The 21,857-nt window shown below is 40.5% G+C and overlaps 1 protein-coding gene across 3 annotated transcripts in view; it reads right to left on the reverse strand.

The window, feature by feature from the left end:
- LOC126329909 (protein YIF1B) overlaps positions 1-21,857 on the reverse strand; it is a 59,198-nt gene that overhangs the window by 22,872 nt on the left and 14,469 nt on the right. For all 3 annotated transcript variants that reach the window (XM_049996289.1, XM_049996250.1, XM_049996331.1), the window contains exon 3: positions 11,514-11,770. In XM_049996289.1, the coding sequence (XP_049852246.1) occupies positions 11,514-11,770 (257 nt within the window). The remainder of the gene's footprint in view (positions 1-11,513; positions 11,771-21,857) is intronic.

Genomic DNA, 21,857 nt, shown 5'->3' on the forward strand with positions numbered 1-21,857 from the left:
GCTGGCTTGTTGTGCAGCTGGATGGGGGGATCGCGATGCCACCTTGACACTAGGCAATGTCACAACCTCAGAGCTGAATTTGAAGTTGCATGTCTGCGTGGTCATGTCCTTCATGGAGTGAGGGGTAACAAGAAATGAACTATAGGTGTCAGATGGGGGAATGCAGGGTTTGCCACTAGCCAGTGACTTGCGAGCGACTGGATTAGGCACTTTTTCCTTTACCCAGATCTCTTGAACAGCCCGCTCATCAAGATACATGGGACAATCCCGAGAGGAGGCAGCATGGCCACCATCGCAGTTGATACAGCGGGGAGGAGGAGGCGGACAATCGCCCTCGTGCGCATCCCTACCACAGGTTACACACCTGACTGAGTGTCAACTAGACATTCTAGTGTGGTTGAAACGATGACACTAGTAGCAGCACACTGGGTTCAGAATGTACGGCCGGACTGCGATAATTTCATAGCCTGCTTTAATGTCAGATGGCAGCACCACTCCATCAAAGTTGAGGAAAAGAGCGTGGGTGGGAACTAAGGAGGAAACTATCTTTTTCATTACACAATGTACAGCAGTGACATGGTAAGACTGGACTTCAGCCTCGGTTAGACCGTCGAGCAGCCTGGTGTACATTACGCCATGGGAAGAATTGAAAGTTCTAAGGGCCTTTATTTCCCCTCCCCCCTCCTCTGAAACATAATCCGGAAACAAATTTCTCATGCCATATCCTTACACACCCCTAAGAACCAGTTAGAAAAGAGTGCCCCCTTTGTTATGCAATCCCACCTTGGAACAGGGTAACCATGGAGGAGTGAGGCAGCGAGCAGTTGTGCTTGAGAATCAGAAGTAGTCTCCAAAAGCAAAGGGCCATTCCGTAAATGAGAGCAGGAGTTCACAGGGCCGGCAATTGCATCAACACCTTTCTGAATAATAAATGGAATGGCGAAGGACTGACCGTCTTCAGTATGAGTCTATGAGGAACCACGGTGCAGCGGGAAGGGACTCTGAATCATTAGCTTCATTACATTTATGTTTTGTAGACATTGATTGGGAGGATGATTGACTCATTGCGTGAAAATCTCCCACAATTGACAGCGTCTCCGATGGCGTGCTCCTTCCATCTGGGGGAGCCCCTTCACACTCGCCTTAGGTTTCTGCTCACACCTCAGGCCACACCTCCCGAACTCTTGACAAAGGGACCAATAAGTAATTTTGGAAGGTTGCAGCTCAGGCAATCACCCCTCCATGGGCCTGGCCTGTACCAAGAGGTACATGCGAATCCTACCTGTCAACCCGGGGCTGTGAATTATGCATTACCCAACCACCTGTTAAGCGTCAGACGCATGGGCCAGCCATCAGGAACGCACTGGGTGGAAGTAGAAAAAGTGGAATCTCAAAAACTGAAGGAGAGCAATGAGATGAGAAGGGAAACAAAGAAAGGAAAAGGGAGTGGCAAACAAAGGTGAGACTGTTCTTACGTCAGCAACAGACAATGCAGAACATTCCCAATAACACCCCAGACATGTTCCCCTAGGTAAGCGAAAAAGAACAGCAAGAGAATAGAAGTGCAGCACGGAAGGGAAAAAATGCTGCAATGGCTGGGGCCCTGTGGTAGCCAAGAACAAACCCACCAAAGAGTGGCGAGCCCCCTGGGGGGGAGTGGAGGATGTGTTGCAAGGGTAACTTCAATTTGTGTAGCTCAGAGAAGCTGGTGGTGAAGTGAAGGATCCAAATGGCTTGGGCTGTGAAGCAGCCACTGAAATGAGCATGTGGGGATCAGCTGCACATAATGCCACCGGGTGGTCAACTTTGTTCTTGACAATAGTTCAGCCATGTTCGTGGACAGCTGGTTCGTAGTCATATGAACATAAAAGGCTGTGCAATGTTTACAGCAGAGTTGGTACATGACTTGAATGCTTTCAAGGTGGCCCAAAGCCTGTGATAGAACTAGAATAGGAAGTGCTTGGAGGGTAGATTGGACAGGTCTTGCACATTGGTCAGCATCAGGGTTATGATCCCTGTGGCAAGAAGTAGAGAGTGTGAGTGACATAGGGATGGATTATGATGATGTGTAGATTGGGTGCGCAATGGAATATCACTTTAGGAGGTTGTGGGAAGGATCTTGCATAGGATTACACTCATTACAGGGCAGGATGAGAGATAATGGAAGCCCTGGTGAAGAATATGCTTCAGTTGCTCCACTCCAAGGTGGTATTGCGTAATAAAGGGGGTGCTCCTTTCTAACTGGTTCTGGTGTGTAAGGATATGGCATGAGAAGTCTGTTTGTGGATTATGTTTCAGAGGAGGGATGAGGGGAAATTGCCCGACTGTGGTGAAGGCCACACCAAAAAATCCCTCCCATACAGCCTAGCCATGTGTGCAGTTGCAAGGTGGATGAAGTATCTGCAGTGCAAGAACTTCCGTGCTCAGTATGCTGAAGGTCTTCACAGAATGGCAATAACCCCCCAAAATAGTACACAAACAAATTTCCCACACCATATTCTCATACACCTCCAATCCCCCCCCCCCCCCCCCCTCCAAGAATCAGCTACAAAGGAGTGTCTCCGTCACCCAATGTCACACCCCGTACTGGAACAGCTGCACCACATTCTTCACCAAAGCTTTGATTATATCTCATCCTGGCCTGAAATGAGGGACCTCCTACCCAACATCCCCTCCTAAAGTAGTGTCCCATCGCCTATCCTACCTACATAACATTCTAGTCCATCCCTATGTCACTCCCACTCCTAACCCTTTGTCAGGAGGATCATGTCCCTGTGGAAGACAAAGGTCCAAGACCTGACCAATCCACCCAGCCAGCACCTCCTACTCCAGTTCTGTAACAGGTTTATCCTACCCCATCAGAGGCTGGGCTACCTGTGAAAGCAGCTATGTCATATACCAGCTCTGCTGCAATCACTACAAAGCCTTTTACGTTGGGTGTGACTACTAGCCAGCTGTCCATCAGGATGAATGGCCACTGCCATACTGTTGCCAAGAACAAAGTTGACCACCTGGTGGCATAAAGACATCTGAAAACAAAATGCTAAATCTCAATGGCTGCTTCACAGACTGTGCCATATGGATTCTTCTGTCTACCACCAGCTTCTCTTGAACCCCGCAAACAGAAGTTATCCTTACAACACATCCTGCACTCCCGTAATCCTCTTAGCCTCAATCTCAGGTAACCCACTGTCCCTGCATTCTACACCCAACAATTTCCCCCTTGTTACGTTCCTGCCACAACCTCCCAATTCACATCCCCACGCTGCCTTCAGTGTTTCCCCTTGCTATGTCCCGTCACCTCCTCCCAATTCACATTCCCATGTTGCCTTCAGCATGTGCTGCTTCCCAGCAGCCACTACAATTGTGCCAGCTCATGTACCTGCCAACCCTCCATACCACATTCATAGACAGCAAACCGGCTGCCTCCCTTTGGGCTGCTAGACACTCCACTCCAGTCCATACATACAATCAAAACTCAATGCTTCTGCATTTTGGTCAGTGGTTTCCTTTAATCCTAATAGAAAAAAATATAGGCAATTTTGTACTTAATACACATAGCGGGACTATACCCGTGGTCTAGGGGTAGCGTCTTTGATTCATAATCAAAACGTCTTCAGTCCTGGGTTCGATCCCCGCCACTGCCTAAATTTTGATAAATAGTCAAGCATTGGCGGCCGAACACTTCCGGCATAAGAAGTCAGCCTCATTCTGCCAACGGCCCTGTCAAAGAGGGCGGAGGAGCGGATAGAGGTTCAGGGCACTCTCTTGTCCTAGGGGTGGGAAATTGCCCCTAAAGGCGGAAGAATCAGCAATGATCAACAACATGAGGGCAACGGAAACCACTGCATTAAAGACACGTAACGTGTATCCGCAGGACATGTGGCCTATAATTGAAGAAGTGTCATGATGATCTCTTCATTGGCAAAAGATTCCGGAATAGTCCCCCATTTGGATCTCCGGGAGGAGACTGCCAAGGGGGAGGTTACCATGAGAAAAAGATTGAATAATCAACGAAAGGGTAACTTTCTACGAGTAGGGGGGTGGAATGGCAGAAGCTTGAACGTGGTAGGGAAACTAGAAAATCTGAAAAGGGAAATGCAAAGGCTCAATCTAGATATAGTAGGGGTCAGTGAAGTGAAGTGGAAGGAAGACAAGGATTTCTGGTCAGATGAGTATCGGGTAATATCAACAGCAGCAGAAAATGGTATAACAGGTGTAGGATTTGTTATGAATAGGAAGGTAGGGCAGAGGGTGTGTTACTGTGAACAGTTCAGTGACCAGGTTGTTCTAATCAGAATCGACAGCAGACCAACACCGACAACGATAGTTCAGGTATACATGCCGACGTCGCAAGCTGAAGATGAACAGATAGAGGAAGTGTATGAGGATATTGAAAGGGTAATGCAGTATGTAAAGGGGGACGAAAATCTAAAAGTCATGGGCGACTGGAATGCAGTTGTAGGGGAAGGAGTAGAAGAAAAGGTTACAGGAGAATATGGGCTTGGGACAAGGAATAAAAGAGGAGAAAGACTAATTGAGTTCTGTAACAAGTTACAGCTAGTAATAGCGAATACCCTGTTCAAGAATCACAAGAGGAGGAGGTATACTTGGAAAGGCCGGGAGATACGGGAAGATTTCAATTAGATTACGTCATGGTCAGACAGAGATTCCGAAATCAGATACTGTATTGTAAGGCGTACCCAGGAGCAGATATAGACTCAGATCACAATATAGTAGTGATGAAGAGTAGACTGAAGTTCAAGACATTAGTCAGGAAGAATCAATACGCAAAGAAGTGGGATACGGAAGTTCTAAGGAAATACGAAATACGTTTGAAGTTCTCTACCGCTATAGATACAGCAATAAGGAATAGCACAGTAGGCAGCACAGTTGAAGACGAATGGACATCTCTAAAAAGGGTCATCACAGAGGTTGGGAAGGAAAACATAAGTACAAAGAAGGTAGCTGCGAAGAAACCATGGGTAACAGAAGAAATATTTCAGTTGATTGCTGAAAGGAGGAAGTACAAACATGTTCCGGGAAAATCAGGAATACAGAAATACAAGTCGCTGAGGAACAAAATAAATAGGAAGTGCAGGGAAGCTAAGACGAAATGGCTGCAGGAAAAATGTGAAGACATCGAAAAAGATATGATTGTCGGAAGGACAGACTCAGCATACAGGAAAGCCAAAACAACCTTTGGAACATTAAAAGCAACGGTGGTAACATTAAGAGTGCAATGGGGATTCCACTGTTAAATGCAGAGGAGAGAGCCGAAAGGTGGAAAGAATACATTGAAAGCCTCTATGAGGGTGAAGATTTGTCTGATGTGATAGAAGAAGGAACAGGAGTCGATTTAGAAGAGATAGGGGATCCAGAATTAGAATCGGAATTTAAAAGAGCTTTGGAGGACTTACAGTCAAATAAGGCAGAAGGGATAGATAACATTCCATCAGAATTTCTAAAATCATTGGGGGAAGTGGCAACAAAACGACTATTCACGTTGGTGTGTAGAATATATGAGTCTGGCGACATACCATCTGACTTCCGGAAAAGCACCATCCACACAATTCCGAAGACGGCAAGAGCTGACAAGTACAAAAATTATCGCACAATCAGCTTGACAGCTCATGCATCGAAGCTGCTTGCAAGAATAAAATACAGAAGAATGGAAAAGAAAATTGAGAATGCACTAGGTGACGATCAATTTGGCTTTAGGAAAAGTAAAGGCATGAGAGAGGCAATTCTGACGGTACGGCTAATAATGGAAGCAAGGTTAAAGAAAAATCAAGACACGTTCATAGGATTTGTCGACCTGGAAAAAGCGTTAGACAATATAAAATGGTGCAAGCTGTTCAAGATTCTGAAAAAAGTAGGGGTAAGCTATAGGGAGGGACGGGTCATATACAATATGTACAACAACCAAGAGGGAATAATAAGAGTGGACGATCAAGAACGAAGTGCTCGTATTAAGAAGGGTGTAAGACAAGGCTGTAGCCTTTCGCCCCTACTCTTAAATCTGTATGTTGAGGAAGCAGTGATGGAAATAAAAGAAAGGTTCAGGAGTGGAATTAAAATACAAGGTGAAAGGATATCAATGATACGATTCACTGATGACATTGCTATCCTGAGTGAAAGTGAAGAAGAATTAAATGATCTGCTGAACGGAATGAACAGTGTAATGAGTACACAGAATGGTTTGAGAGTAAATCAGAGAAAGACGAAGGTAATGAGAAGTAGTAGAAATGAGAACAGCGAGAAACTTAACATCAGGATTGATGGTCACAAAGTCATTGAAGTTAAGGAATTCTGCTATCTAGGCAGTAAAATAACCAATGACGGACGGAGCAAGGAGGACATCAAAAGCAGACTCGCTATGGCAAAAAATGCTTATCTGGCCAAGAGAAGTCCACTAATATCAAATACCAGCCTTAATTTGAGGAAGAAATTTCTGAGGATGTACGTCTGGAGTACAGCGTTGTATGGTAGTGAAACATGGACTGTGGGAAAACTGGAACAGAAGAGAATCGAAGCATTTGAGATGTGGTGCTATAGACGAATGTTGAAAAATCGGTGGACTGATAAGGTAAGGAATGAGGAGGTTCTACGCAGAATCGGAGAGGAAAGGAGTATGTGGAAAACACTGATAAGGAGAAGGGACAGGATGATAGGACATCTGCTAAGACATGAGGGAATGACTTCCATGGTACTAGAGGGAGCTGTAGAGGGCAAAAACTGTAGAAGAAGACAGAGATTGGAATACGTCAAGCAAATAATTGAGGACGTAGGTTGCAAGTGCAACTCTGAGATGAAGAGGTTAGCATAGGAAAGGAATTCGTGGCAGGCCACATCAAACCAGTCAGTAGACTGATTACCAAAAAAAAATCATAGCAGAAAATCATTTATTTAACTCCCTCCCCTCCCCCGTCTGTCAAGGGCTGTCTGGAGCCAAAAAGAATGTGAAACAATCATGTTCACTTTTAGGTTTGGCTAGTTGCTACAGAAAATTTATAAAAGGACGGGCTACAAATGATCAAAGATGATTAAACCTACTAAAATAAGAAGCTAAGTGGGCATGGGCTGATGGCACATTTGAAGCTTTTGGTAATATCAAGCAAGCAGTACTTGAAGCTAATTTTTGCATCATCCTAAAATGAATCAAGCATTTAAATGGACCACAAAAGAGTCACAGTCTGGTTGTGGTTATGAATTGCTCCAGTGTGAATGGGACCCAGCAGGAGGTGAACAATGAACTCTCTCTTTTACTAGTCGCAGTCTTAGTAAGCATTAGCTGAATGACTCAGTGAGTGATGAGGAAATTCTGTCTCTTGTTTGACGTCTACAAAAATGTCCGACTCTGATAACATGGGGCTCTAAAATAATAATATGTACAGACAATCCAATGTTGTATTCTTCATGGAAAGTAGATAATTACATAGTGAATTGAAGGTATGGCTATTATTCTTACAGGAAACGAAATTAGAAATTGATTACATTACAGGTTCACTAAATATGGTTTTTGATGAACTTTCTCATTTATCATTAGGTATGAATAAGGAATACAGAGTTAATTTTAGGTCAACACATTATTTTAACAACAAAGTAAGATTGTTAGCATGAGGAATAAAATAAAGTTTAAAATCTGAAGCATATTTCGGTCCTATTGTTACATCTTGGAATGATGGAACATTTTCTAAAAAGGATAAAAGTAAGCGAATGTTATGAGAAGAGATTTTATTTTGGTGAGTAGACGAAAGTTCAAAGCATTTGACTAGAAAATTATTTATGTATAATGGTACGCAGTTTATAAGAAATAACTTTAAGGAAATTTTATCTTGGGAATGGGTACATCATATTACAATTTCGACACCACACATATAATCTTATCCATCCAAAAGAGTAATGAAGGAAATTGGATGACTTTGTTGTAATTGTATGAGTTGACATACTACCTGGGTACGGCTGGTACCTGAATTCTAAGTATTTTCAACAAGTTACCTCATCTAACTACAGGATTTTGCCTTTGCATGTTTCAAACAGAAAGTTTATTGGAAAAACATTACTGAAATTACTTAAATGGCTAGAGAGAATAATTCAACAAAAAATGAATCAAATAAAAAGGTGCACAACAGAGTAAACCAATCATAGCTCTTGATTTGAAGGAGGATGCCTTATCATTAGTCAAGAAGTATCATCTAAGTTACTTTATAAAGAAAGGGACTCGTAAAAACAAACAATGAAAAATCCAGAATGGGCTTCTCTGTGTCTCAAAATCTCCATTATATGAAAAGGGACTAGTAAGTTTTTCCATAGGTCTGAAGGTCCTTATAGGGTGGCAGACATTCCACAACCAGAAGTAGCATTTCCCGTAGAGTCATTGAGTGCAAAAGATAAGAAATTATATAATACAGATATAGTTAAAACATTCATAATTCAAATGATGGCTTTCATGGGATTCATGTTCTTTGTGAATTTCTGGGCTGATGCTTAAAAAGTCCTGAGTCAGTCAGTTTATTTACTTATATTTGTTTTTGTACAAGAATCCTTCTCTCCTACTATCCTGTATACTTTGGATACATTGTCTCTAACTATTGTGATGGGAGTACGTAATTGGGTGGAAAGGGCAGGGTGCAATCAGGATCATTTTCTTTAATAGAGAATATGTAATCCTTACAGGTCTGCAATAGCAGGATGTTGAGAGCACTTTTCAGGGCCTATGGGGGTGATGCTGGTGGCGTTGGAGCTATCTTCTTTCCTTCTTTGCTCTCAAAATACTAGATCATTTTCTTCCCTCTTTTGGGTACTGATTTCAACTTGCACATTGACAGGTACTCACTATGAGACCCTTTTTTTCTGTTTCCAATTTTTGGATTTAACAGCCACAATTATGCATTTGCTATTACAGATGTCTCCTTTGGCCCCCTCCCCATTTGCTATTATTTATAATGTGCTATCATCAGTATCAAAATTAACAATAATTATGTGCCTTTGTACCTGCAAAAACAACTGTGGAAGACTAATATAATTTTATAATGAGTAACTTAGAGGCAAGGAGTGCTAACTAGAATAAAAAACCTTTAAATTATTTACAAAGATTGCCAGCTTAAGTAGTCTAGACGGGTACATAGCATATAGAGATAAAAATCAGGAAACTACGAGGGATAAAACTTTCTCGATGCACAAAGAAGGAGGTAGGGTTTTCAAACAGGTGCTCTGCCCTAATGTGTGCAGTATAGTAGGAAATAAGGTACATGTACCGAAGGAGGAGGACCTGCACTTGTGATGAGGTAAAGGAAAATCGTTACATACAGGAACACCATTTCTTTGAAGAAAGAGATAAAGTGTGGTGAAATATAAGAAATAGGGAAGTGTGATAGGACTGTAGCCAATCCCCAATGTTATTCAATCTGTAAACTGAGCAAGCAGTAAAGGAAACCAAGGAGAAATATGGAAAGAGAATAAATGTTCACGAAGAGGAAATAAAACTTTTGCTGTTTGCCGATGACACTGCAATTGTATCAGAGACGGCGAAAGACTTGGAAGAGCAGCTGAACATACTGAACAGTGTCTTGAAAAGAACTGGAAGACAGACACGAACAAGGATAATGGAATGTTGTAAAATTAAATCAAGTGACGCTGAGGGAATTAGATTTGGAAACATGACACTAAAAGTAGTAGATGAATTTTGCTATTTGTACACCTAAATTACTAATGGTGGCCACAGAAGAGAGGATGGGAAACTTAGATTGGCAATGATAAGAAAAGCATTTCTGGAAAAGAGAAATTTGTTAACATCAAATACAAAATTTCAGTGTTAGGAATTTTTTTTATATGACATTTGTCTGGAGATAAGCAATCTACAGAAATAGTATGAGGGCGATAACCAGTTCACACAAAAAGAGAGCAGAAGCTTTTGAAATGTGATGCTACAGAAGAATGCTGAAGATTATGTGGATAGACCAAATAACTAAGAAGGAGACACTGAATTGAAATGTGGAGGAAAGCAATTTATAGCACAACTTAACTAAAATAAGGCATTTGTTGACAGGACACATGCTGAGACACCAATGAATCATCAATTTAGTATTGGAGGGAAGTGCGAGATATAAAAATTGTGGTGAGAGACGAAAACAGCACACAGATACAAAAGGATGTAGGTTGCAGCAATTATTCAGAGATGGAGATGCACGCACAGGATAGAACAGTAGGGAGAGCTGCATCAAACTAGTCTTCAAACTGCCAACAACGACGACGACGACACCAAAAACAACAGCAGCAGCAGCAGCAACAAAAAAAATGTTTTAGATGTAGAAACCAAACCTTAGATATAGTTATTATTTTTATTACAGTTAAGTGTAGAATATAATCAAGGAATTTCAGTTTTTGGCAATCAAACTAACAGATATTCCAGAAAATGAGATTCAACAGGATGTGAGCTAATGTCCAACTAATTTACTAGGCTGAAAGAGCACCTTCTATATCTGAATGTCAGAAAAATTTAAATATCTAGGGGCACATATTGGCAGTAGTGGGTTGGGTAATACAGAAGTAAAATACAGAATACAACAAAGCAGAAAAGTAACAGGCCATATGATTTTTTTTTTTAACAATAACATTTCCAATAATGGTAAGAAATGAGTGGCCAAGCTAATAGTTAAATCTATCCTATGCTATGCATCAGAATTATGGATTTTAAATGCTGACTTTACAAGATGACTGATAGGTGTGGAAATGAATTATTTTCAAAGGAGTACTAGAATATCAAGAACTGAGAAAAAAATTGATGACAAAGTAAGAGCTAGAAGGAGGACAAATGAAGCAGTGAAAGAAAGGACTAAAAATATCATTAAACTGGTATGGGCATTTATGAAAAATGCCATGTCACCGGCAGACAAAGAAAATTTTTTTGAATGTAAATCACCTCGCAGATAGAAATGCGGTAAACGAATACATTCTTGGAAAGACCGTATCAACAAAACAATGAAGCATCATGGTGCACACAAGAATGACACGATGAATAAAGATGCTTGGCATAAGATAACAGGAATACAGCAAAATGTTGTTATTGAGTGATCCTTTGTACAAATTAATCCTGTATAATGATAATGATAATAATAATAATAATAATAATAATCTTCCATTAATTACTGTATGAGTTGTGTAAAGAGGAATGACACAGCCACTTCACCATGAAACTATTTACTGTTGTGACTAGTATGCTGTGGTAAGTTTCATCTTAGTCACAGTGGATGAGCAGTTTCTTAAGGATGTGTTTTTAAAGTATGCTGGAAAATATCACGTACAGATCCAATGTGTGTGTGTGTGTGTGTGTGTGTGTGTGTGTGTGTGTGTGTGTGTGTGACAAATAGTTTCTAAATAACGAGAGCAGTCACATCTTGTAAATGTTTTTACAGTGTATTTAACTCATTATTTTAATAAATCTTACCTCAAAAATTTTCTACACACATAGATTAACATCAGTAATGTGAAGAATTTTTATAGAATCTTACCCCATGTGAGAAGGGGAATAACAGCAATCCAAGCTTCTTTGTTACATAAGCTGTGTCTACAGCGAAATAATACTTCAGTCTTGTAACAGGCACATATTTCTCCAGCTCTCTATCAACAATTTGCTTTCCTGATCCAACCAATGCCTGCCCATATTGCATAGCAACATTTGCAACCAGTGGTTCATTAAGAAACTGGCTAGGTATAGAGTACCCTTGATCCACATCCATTGGTGAATAACTGGGCCGCTGACTGTAACCTGTGGGAAACATAACGAAAAAGTCAAATACAACAGTACTTGTTTTCAGAGGGTATGCAAGGCATATTGTGAACACTTTGAGACTGATTGGATTATCATAACTGCAGCACATTCCAAAAAGCACGTGGCTGAAGCAGCCTACTTCATCCAGCGATAAAACGTTGAGAGCTGTGTGCCTATTAGAAGTACTTATATTACTGTGCCCTTCACAACATTCATTTGCTATCAGCTGTAGGGTTTTAACATGAGTATTTCTATCAAAAGGTTTCTAAGTTCTTCACAGTGAGTTTATGGGTATATTAGTGTCTTTGCTCACTGTATTTGCAGTTGAGAATTGCTCTGCTTTCACAATATTTCGATGGTTCAAATCAACTCTGAGATAAAGCAAATTCTCTCGAAAATTTGAGATGATATGAGCACACAGATACTCTTCCCTCTGAAGATAACACTTTTAGCTGCCAGAAACTGATTGAAGGTGATTGAAGTTTCCATTCAAGATTACATCAACAACTGTCTCGTCACTACATACTTCAGAACTTTTTTGTAGGTAATGTTTGTAGTTAGTGGATGCCACACACGAGATAGAGGGCGACAGTTTGTGTTCCACAAGAAGTAACTGATGGTTTGATTCTCACAAGTTAAAACTGTTATTGGAGAAATCATAATTGTACAATCCTGATTTCTAGATAAAGCATTAGTTGTGTTTAATTCTACTCTGGTGATGTTCAACAAAGAAAGGGAGGAAGGAAATAAAAGCTATGGATTTACTTGGCAGAAAATGGACATATTTCTGTAACCACAGAGGAAAGTAGGTTTGTAAACAACAACTGAAACAAATTTGAGAGATTCGCTACAAAATGGGCCTTTGTAGTATCTTGTCCCATCATGACAATGTGCTGGCTCAAATGTTTGTCAAAAGACAGGGTGGTTACCAGGAACCTCAAATCAAGGCACTTCTTTGTTCTCCTGAAAGGCTAGATAAAATCCAAATGATTTTATTCACTTCCAAAAATTTAATTCATGTGTAGTGAATAATATGATGTTCATGACCTAATCATATCAGACAAATATTTATTCTAAATGGAAACATCAGACTGAAAGGACAATGAACATGTAAAACTATACATACCATGTGGATAATAAAACCATCACAAGGAGATGCAATCAAGCAAAGCTAGAGTTATGTGCAACTGGGAAAGTGTGTGGTGGGAAAATGTACAGTAGCAGGTGACAATATATCACACGACCTGCAACTAATGGCATTGTTCTGCCACTTTCATGTCTTCTACATGTACATGTGTGTGTCGGGGCTTATGGGCGCTCAACGTCGAAGTCATCAGCACCCTGACACACATTAAAAGGAAAAAATGTGGACAAACCTAATGAAACTGAAGCACACATGCAAAGAAAGCAGGAAAAGAAGGAAAATGCTACAAAAGAAAGTAAAACAAAAGGAAAGGGAAAATATAGCAACAAGAATGCCACAGGAAATTGTCATTGGCTGTCCACTTACATAAAATAACATAAAATACAGGCGAGCTTGTCACACAGTGAGCAAATTAAGATTCTCTCCCTAAAATCTTTGTATAAACATTTTAAATGGCACAGAACTGTAACCACATTCGTCCGAGTGTTGCCTATAAGAGATGGCACGTCCGCTGGCAAGTCAGCCGCGGCCCGCTGGTCAGAAAATAAAACGCAATCCAATAAAACGTGGCGCACAGTGAACTGGACGCCACAGCCACCACACATTGGAGGGTCCTCCCGAGCAGGAAGCTGTGCGTCATAGAGCTGTGGCCTATCCGAAGCCGAGTGAGGAGAACCTCATCCCGTAGATGGGGCTGAAAGGAAGTACACCACATACTCGTTGTGGGCTTGACTATACAGAGCTTATTGTCAGTCACTTCCAGCCACTCATCCTCCCACCGATGCATGACTCGTGAGCTCAACAGCGAGATGAGTGCGTGCACCATGATAGCACACTGAGATACTTGTGGATGGAGACACGCCTCCTTGGCTGCGAGATCTGCCCTTTCATTCCCAGCAATGCCGACATGCCCCGGAACCCAGCAGAAAGCCACCACCTTCCCCAATCGCTGTAGTTGGAGGAAGGCATCCTGGATGGTCTGGACGATTTTATCTGCTGGATACAATGACTGTTGGGCACTTAGTGAATCGGAACAGACAAGAAATTTAGAACCGGAAGAATGTCTCATCTGCTCCAGCGCCCGCAAGATCGCAGACAATTCTGCATCAAAGACAGTAAAAGTCTGAGGTAGTCAGATCATGAGGACACGGTCTGGAAAAACAACAGGGCAACCAATGGAATCACCTTATTTTGACCCATCCGTAAAAACAGCTACATAGTAGTGGTGCTCAGATAAAATGGCAAGTCACTGTACCACTCCCTTTCCTGTTCCACTCACAAATGAGTTGAGGAAAACACGGGTGTCTATATCTTTCAGTACAGGCCTTAATTTCTCTCATCTTGTCTTCACGGTCCTTTCGCAAAGTGTATGTTGTTGGCAGTAGAAGCATTATTGAGTCAGCCACAATTGCCGGTTCTCTAAATTTTCTCAACAATGCTTCAGAAAAGAACACTGTCTCCTTTCATTTGAGTTCAGGAAGCATCTCTTTAATATTCGCATCTTCATCAAAACTGTTGGCAACAAATCTCGCAGCAAGCCCCTGCACTGCTTTGATGTCTTCCTGTAAGGGGAGGTTTACTATCTTTTGGTTCAAAAAATATTTTTTTTAAATTGCATTTTTTGATCCATAAGAGTTTAGAATCCACCCCTGAAACGTTTTTTCCGAATACGGAATGGAAATGTTTGTTATTAATGGATTAACAAAACATGCACCTGCCTGAAATCGGCCTTTTTCACGCATAAGTTTTTTTCGGAATTTTGATTTTATAGCCGCGAAAAATTATTCTGTGCACTTACCCAAGGATCAAATAGATTACGACGTACTACAGCTTGGCAGTCCGACGGCATTCCAATTCAGTGAAACAGATGAAGAAGGCAATTTGGGCAACGTATTTCCACAAATGATTGACGGTTGACCGCCCACAACACCAAAGTTGTCCGGCTGGAGAAACTAGTGGGTGCAAGTGGCGCATTGTAGAGGCTACTGGACATTTGAACAAATATAAACACAACCAGTTGCTCTCCAAAGAAGTTCAAAAAGTGATTCATCTGATCTACGAGGCTCTTTCGGAGGATCAGTTATTGCGCCGGTGCTTGGGTGGAAACACATAAAATTAAAATAAAAGCTTGAACACTTGTGTTTGGAAGTTAGCCCCCAAGCATTTGCATTCTGGTGCGAAGACTGCGGAGATTGCGACTTTCCTGGCACTGAGCAGCTTCAACGAAGGGTATTCCGCAATTCTGAAGACCAGTGACAATGATGGATGTCACCCTGGGACTCTATCTGATGCAGTTCACCAAGCATTTAGATAACCACCGGATTCAAGCGGCCGAAAACCTCTCGTCACCGGTCGTATGAGTGACTCCGGAGCAGTGCAGGATGGCCCAGATTGAGCAGAACACCCTCTATGAGGAAGAGGAAGGACCAGTTTATTGACCCAGAATATCATATTGAACCTAAGTTGCATAATATTGCATTTATATGTAGTCAAAACTACAAATGCGCTTTTCTTGAAACGACTTTTTGTTATTGTGCGGTGCGGAAACTTCAAATCTACTGAACCACTTGGCATGATTCTTTGTTTCCGACGAAGCTAACTAAATTGTCTAGGAGTTGTACCACTCTTATTCTGATCCATCAACTATAAATATTGTTACTTGGCCGACGAAGTCGAAAAATCGATGAAAAAACCCTATTTTGTTTCAAATGCCCACCATTTTGTTTCCTATGCCCCAAATAACTTAAGCCAGGTACAACTCCTAAAGAATCTTATATACTTCGCTAACGTCAACTCAATTTTGATTTCAGATGGGCCAGCTGACCTGTGACATATTGCGCACGGAGGTATACATCGAAATTTTGTTTTGTTCTGACAGTACTTCCGCATTTGCTCTTTGACATTTCTGGTTGACAAAATTCCAGTTTGTAAAAGAAATATCTCTAAACATTTTGACCAAATCTGACATTGATATCTATAAAATACCCCGAGAAAAAAATTCTCTCAAAGAACACGCTTTTTTCAGGCCACAGATAGTAAACCTCCCCTTAATCCGACCTGGTGAGGATCACACACACTCTAGCAGTACTCAATAATGGGTTGACATAGTGTTCTATATGTGGTCTCCTTAAAAAATGAGCTGCACTTCTGTATCGTTCTGGACAAACCAAAGTCAACCATTTGCCTTCCTACTACTGACATTATGTACTCGTTTCATTTCATACTGCTCTGCAATGTTACACGTAGATATTAAATAGTCATGCATGTGTCAAGCAGCACACCACCAACACTGTACTTGAACATTACATGATTGGTTTTCTTACTCATCTGCATTAACTCATATTTTTCTACTTTTAAAACAGGCTGTCATTCATCAAACCAAACATTAACTCTGCCTTAAGTAATTGTGTATTTTTCTACAGTCACTCAATGATGAACACTTTACCATACACTACCGTGTCATTAGCAGAGTCACAGAACACTGCTTACCCTATCCGTCAGGTTATTTATGTATATGTTTCCTTTGTAGACTGCATTTTCCCCGTTTCCTACCAATAACCAATGTGTGAGTTGGCTGACTCAAATTATGACTAATTGATTTCATTTTGTGATGTGCATAATTTGACATTTCTGAACATTTAAATGAAATGTCAATCTCTGCTACACTTTGAAATCTTATCAAAATCTGACTGAATAATTGTATATTTTTTTCTGTCATTATTTAATTACAGTTGGCAAAGGTCTAGTATAGGGCCAAAGGTCTACTTACATGATTCTTGCAGGAATGTTGTCAGCACCTGCCGTGAGGTATGATGGGAACAAAAGAAGGTGCGTCAGCTGTTTGTGTTACACAGCCAATGAGAGAGCAGTAGGCAAATGACGTATTTCAAAGTAATAAATTCAGAAGAAAGGATGAAATATTGTTGTAAATGATTAGAAATTAACTGCTGTTTGTTTGAGTCACAGCTTTCTAAACTCTGCTAGCTAGTATCTGCAAATTAAGGACAGAATCACAACCCAGAATATTTTTAAAAAAGCAGTGGAATATTTCTCTGCTCTTTGATGCTACACAATAGATCTGTGCAAGCATACTGAGTAAGTTGATCAACATTTTTTAATTGAATTATGGGAGGAGATAGGTTGATTGATGTATTTAATTAAATCATGGGAGAAGGTAGGTGGATCAATGCTTATTAATATATTAAAAGTCCAACTATTTATTAATAAAAACTGATCCACCTACCTTCTTCCATGACTGAATTAATAAAACATTAATCCACTTATTCAAAGTGGCAGCTTTTGATGCACTTCCAGATCATTCCCTCCACACAAACCCATGATTCTTGAGTCATTTCACCAGCACATCTGAAACATTTTTGCGCCTTTGCAATTAATCCACTAGACATGCACCAACAGATGCCATTGTCGTGCACAGCTAAATCCCTTAAACTGATCCACTTTATAGTAATCGCAGCCATAATCACAAAACATATTTCTCAAACACACTTAACACACCGAAAAACCACAAACCAGACAATGGTTTCCATTTCGGTGCTAGAAGTACATTGTCTCAGTTTTTGCCTCTCATTGGTTATGTCAAAGAATCATCCTATTGGCTATGCAAAACTGATGTGTTGCCAACCTATGAGCAGCAGATAAGCACCGCCTTGACTTCCACTGGCCCTGATCCAGAATTTAGCCTAGATATCTGCATCATCTGCAAAAAGTGTGAGGGTGTAGCAATGACCTGCTAGATTTTCCAAAGTCCGTTGGAATGCACAATGGACATGAATGGGTGCAGGTGATAGACAGAATTGGGTCATTCCATGTCAGTCAACCAGGAGCTCCAGCTCATAGTCTCGGATTTGACTGAAATTCAGTACACTAATTCTACCATGTGTGGAACACTTGTGTACAAAGTATTAGTTTCCCTTGCCAATTAGTTCCAGAATTATGACTTGTGAAAGGTGGTGGTGTGACCCAAAAATTGCAACCCGCATGTGGCAATCTATCTTCAGACCCAACTTCAGGTCTTAATAACTTTGGAACTATTCCGCACAGTCCAGTGAACTTTTTACAACCCAGTAACATCCATTTAGAGAACACACTCCATGAATCAAAACACCAACAACATATTCCTGAGGGAAAATAAAAAATTTCAAAATGTGATTAAAAAATGTAATACATTAAAAGGTACATATTGTAGGTGCCCTCTACGCGAAATATAATTCACTCAAAAAGGGCATAATTTTTTTGTGGTAAGCTTAATGTGGCCTAAACACACACAGAACTCATCATGAACACATCAGTGACAAAAAAAAAGAGTTACATGCACACGAAAATACAAAATTTTTAAAAATTACCTGAAAAACACGGATTTTCAAAGTGTTGTAGCACAAAAGGGACAAGTGGTATCCAAGCCAAATTTCACACACTGCATAAGTAGGCCATAATGATATATATCTCAAAATTTCAGCATGTTATTGCAAGACATTTGTGTACAATGGAAGTTGGCAGATGTATTTGGTGATGTGGCCGTTGTTCCACAACACAATTTTGTAAAAACATATTGTAAACTGTTCTGCCTCTTCTTATCCTCTACCAACAACTGTTTAATCACTAAACAACAACATATAGATTAACACAACCTATCATTAATGTTTACTGCACCTTTAACTGCTAAAAACCAGCCAATTCTGCTTCGAACAGAGGTTCTCCCACACTTTAGCTACTGTACTAAGTACACTGAGCAGCAAATTGTACTGTATTCCTGACACTGTCGTAGGAACTGGGACTGTCATAAGAATATGTTCAAAAGGACTCCAATGCCTGTCTGCCAAATGTGGCCAATGAAATGATCTTGCTGGTCCTGCTGGTGCCATGAAGTTCACAAATACATCGCCTTCTGCAACACATCCTAGGTACCATTTGTCATCATAAACAGCAACAACATAGCAAACTGGTTGTATGTTGCTGCTTTTGCTTCTGAATCCTGAGTCAGACACACCGTGAAGACACATGTTGTGCATGAATCTATAGTTATAACCAGACAGTCTGCTCATCTGCACATTGTCAGAATCCGCTGGAGAGAAGTGATGATGGCTCCTTGTGCCTGCAACAGTTTTAACGTGTTCTAGTCTGCTTTTTAACAACTCTTCGACTGATTTCACCTCATCTTTTGAAACATAGAATGATTGTATGCCAAAGATATTTTTTGTACCCAGGTAAATCATTGAAGAGGTGTTATTATGTGACCTTCTATAGGGTGCTGCAGAGTAGCTTGTGATGCCATGCACTTAATGGTAGTGCCAATACCATCACATAAATTTTTACCATGAGTTTTTGCAAAAAAATTCCATTCTGTGTGAATCTGAAAATCATGGTAATGCATGCATAAATTTTTGAGATTTTTATCAGTTTTTGTACTGACTAGCTGCCCCATCACTGAAGTATTTCACAAAATGTATGTGAGGAAGCTTGTTTTTCACATATGCCATGACAGTGTGAATGTGGGCATGAACTGCAATGGCATCATGAATTAAACAGTCACTGAAAACGCACTGGTTCATGACAGACACATCACCTGATTCACCTCTATAGTACATCACAAATGGCTGGATGTTGGTTGTTTTGGGGAAGGAGACTAGACAGCGAGGTCATCGGTCTCATCGGATTAGGGAAGGACGGGGAAGGAAATTGACCGTACCCTTTGAAAGGAACCATCCCGGCATTTGCCTGGAGCGATTTAGAGAAATCACGGAAAACCTAAATCAGGACGGCGGGATATAGCAACAGTCTTTTTTGCATCTGTACATGTACATTTCCCATTTTCCCCGTTACATAGTCTTCCTTTCCAGGCATTATTCGGCTGTAGTCCTTATTTTCATAAAACTCTGACACTAGCACCTTTATTTCTGAACTCAATTGCTTACCCTAGGCCTGCTGAAGTTTTGGAAGCACTCCTTGGGTTGCTTTTATTTTCCTAGCTTGCTTTACCATATATGTAGAAACACTGAATTCCTTTGCAGTGTAGCCAATAGACTAGCTGGAATGTGCATGGGTAAGAATAGCTATTTTTTTTTCTGGCGTGTGGATGTGGCAACATTTTTCTTTCAAATCATGCACAATTTTGTCCAAATCAGAGCATTTCCGGCATGATTTCTGTTCCTTTGGAGCAGATAGTTCTTCCGATTCCACCATTAGTGTGTCAGCTATTTTGTGTTTTAATTCCATTTGAGCTTCTTGTAGTTTTCTTCTACCATAGCTGTGCCTGTGTATTTTCCCAGCTTTGTGTGTCTTCATGGGAGACAAACCAAGAGCAGTCACTTAAGTATTTAATTGCTCACCCACTGTGGTTGTAGGCGGCTGATACTCTTCGTCACTGTCATGTAAATTATCTGAATATTTTTCATTTTTTAGCAGTGTAACACATCTGGAACATAAATTTTGTCCTGGTTTCATGTTAAGTCCCATGCATTGATTCACTTTCAATACTGACTTTATATCAATTTCTCTGAGGCTATAGTTCACTGTCTTCTTATGAATCTGAAATGGATCAAAACCACTTCTTTGTAGGAAAGAATACTTATCCAGAAACACTTTCATATGATGATAACAAACACTAAAGTTTCCTGGTACTGTACTTCTTGTGCCCACAGGATGTACCCCGGATCTCCATAGCAACAAATCTTGGTCCGATTCATCCAGATCATACAGTACAAAGCAAATGCCACATTTTGTTCCATGTGTTGTTTTATGACATTCAGATGCTTGTGCTCTACCAATACTGCAACTTGTTTGAACAAAAGCACCACTAGTACACTCTTCTGCCTCCATACTGCCTTTCCACAACAGCACTGACCAGTCTGGACTAGAATCCTAAAAACATGAGCAACCTGTAATTGTTGCTTGTTTCCTTTGTTGTTCCTGCCTAACAATGACTCATTTTGTCCCTGAAAACTACCATGTACCTTTTAATGTATTACATTTTTTAATCACATTTTGGATTTTTTTATTTTCCCTCAGAAATATGCTGTTGGTGTTTTGATTCATGGAGTGTGTTCTCTAAGTGGATGTTACTGGGTTGTAAAAATTTCACCGGACTGTGCGGAATAGTTCCAAAGTTATTAAGACCTGAAGTTGGGTCTGAAGATAGATTGCCAGATGCGGGTTGCAATTTCCGGGTCACACCACCTTCTTTCACAAGCCATAATTCTGGAACTAATTGGCAGGGGAACTCAAAATTTTGTACATGAGTATTTCACACTTGGTAGCATTGGTATGCTAAATTTCAACCAAAAATGAGACTATCAGCTGGAACATTTTCTCAAATTGGTTGAATTGACATGGAATGACCCTATTAACATTGCCTGCAAGGTCACAAATGTACAACAAGAACAGCAAAAGTTCCAACACATTTCCCTGTTGTATGCTTGAAGATAACTTCTACATCTGCAGAGGATTCTTTAGTCGAGATACATGACAATATTTCAACAGTTGAACACACAATCATTTTCTAGGCACAAATATGATGAGAGAGAACAGTCCAAGAAAATTTACACCCTCTGCAGGCAGGACTATGTCATTGAAGAACCATAATAAACAACTAATGCCATCACACAACCACAGATGACCCACATAAGAAGTTATCGGGTGAGCATGTACCATTAACTCTTATTCCTTTCTCTGACAAAACAGGGAAAGCAGGCTTCCTAGCAGAATTTAAGCAAAAATTTGCTACTTTAATCTTAATTCCTTCCCTATAACCACTATCTGAATAGCTGGAAATACATGCCACAATCTCTGAAATTGTTTTGATACATTCCATAGAATGATTAGTAACAAGGCAACATTCTGCAACAGCAGAATTGCTCCGCTGTTTAAAGTGTGTGTGTGGCATTCAGTACATCAGTTCTCCACAGTCCTGATGGTCTGACCAAC

The sequence above is a fragment of the Schistocerca gregaria genome, chromosome 1 (genome assembly GCF_023897955.1).
Source record: "Schistocerca gregaria isolate iqSchGreg1 chromosome 1, iqSchGreg1.2, whole genome shotgun sequence".
In the NCBI taxonomy this organism is placed as follows: Eukaryota; Metazoa; Arthropoda; class Insecta; order Orthoptera; family Acrididae; genus Schistocerca; species Schistocerca gregaria.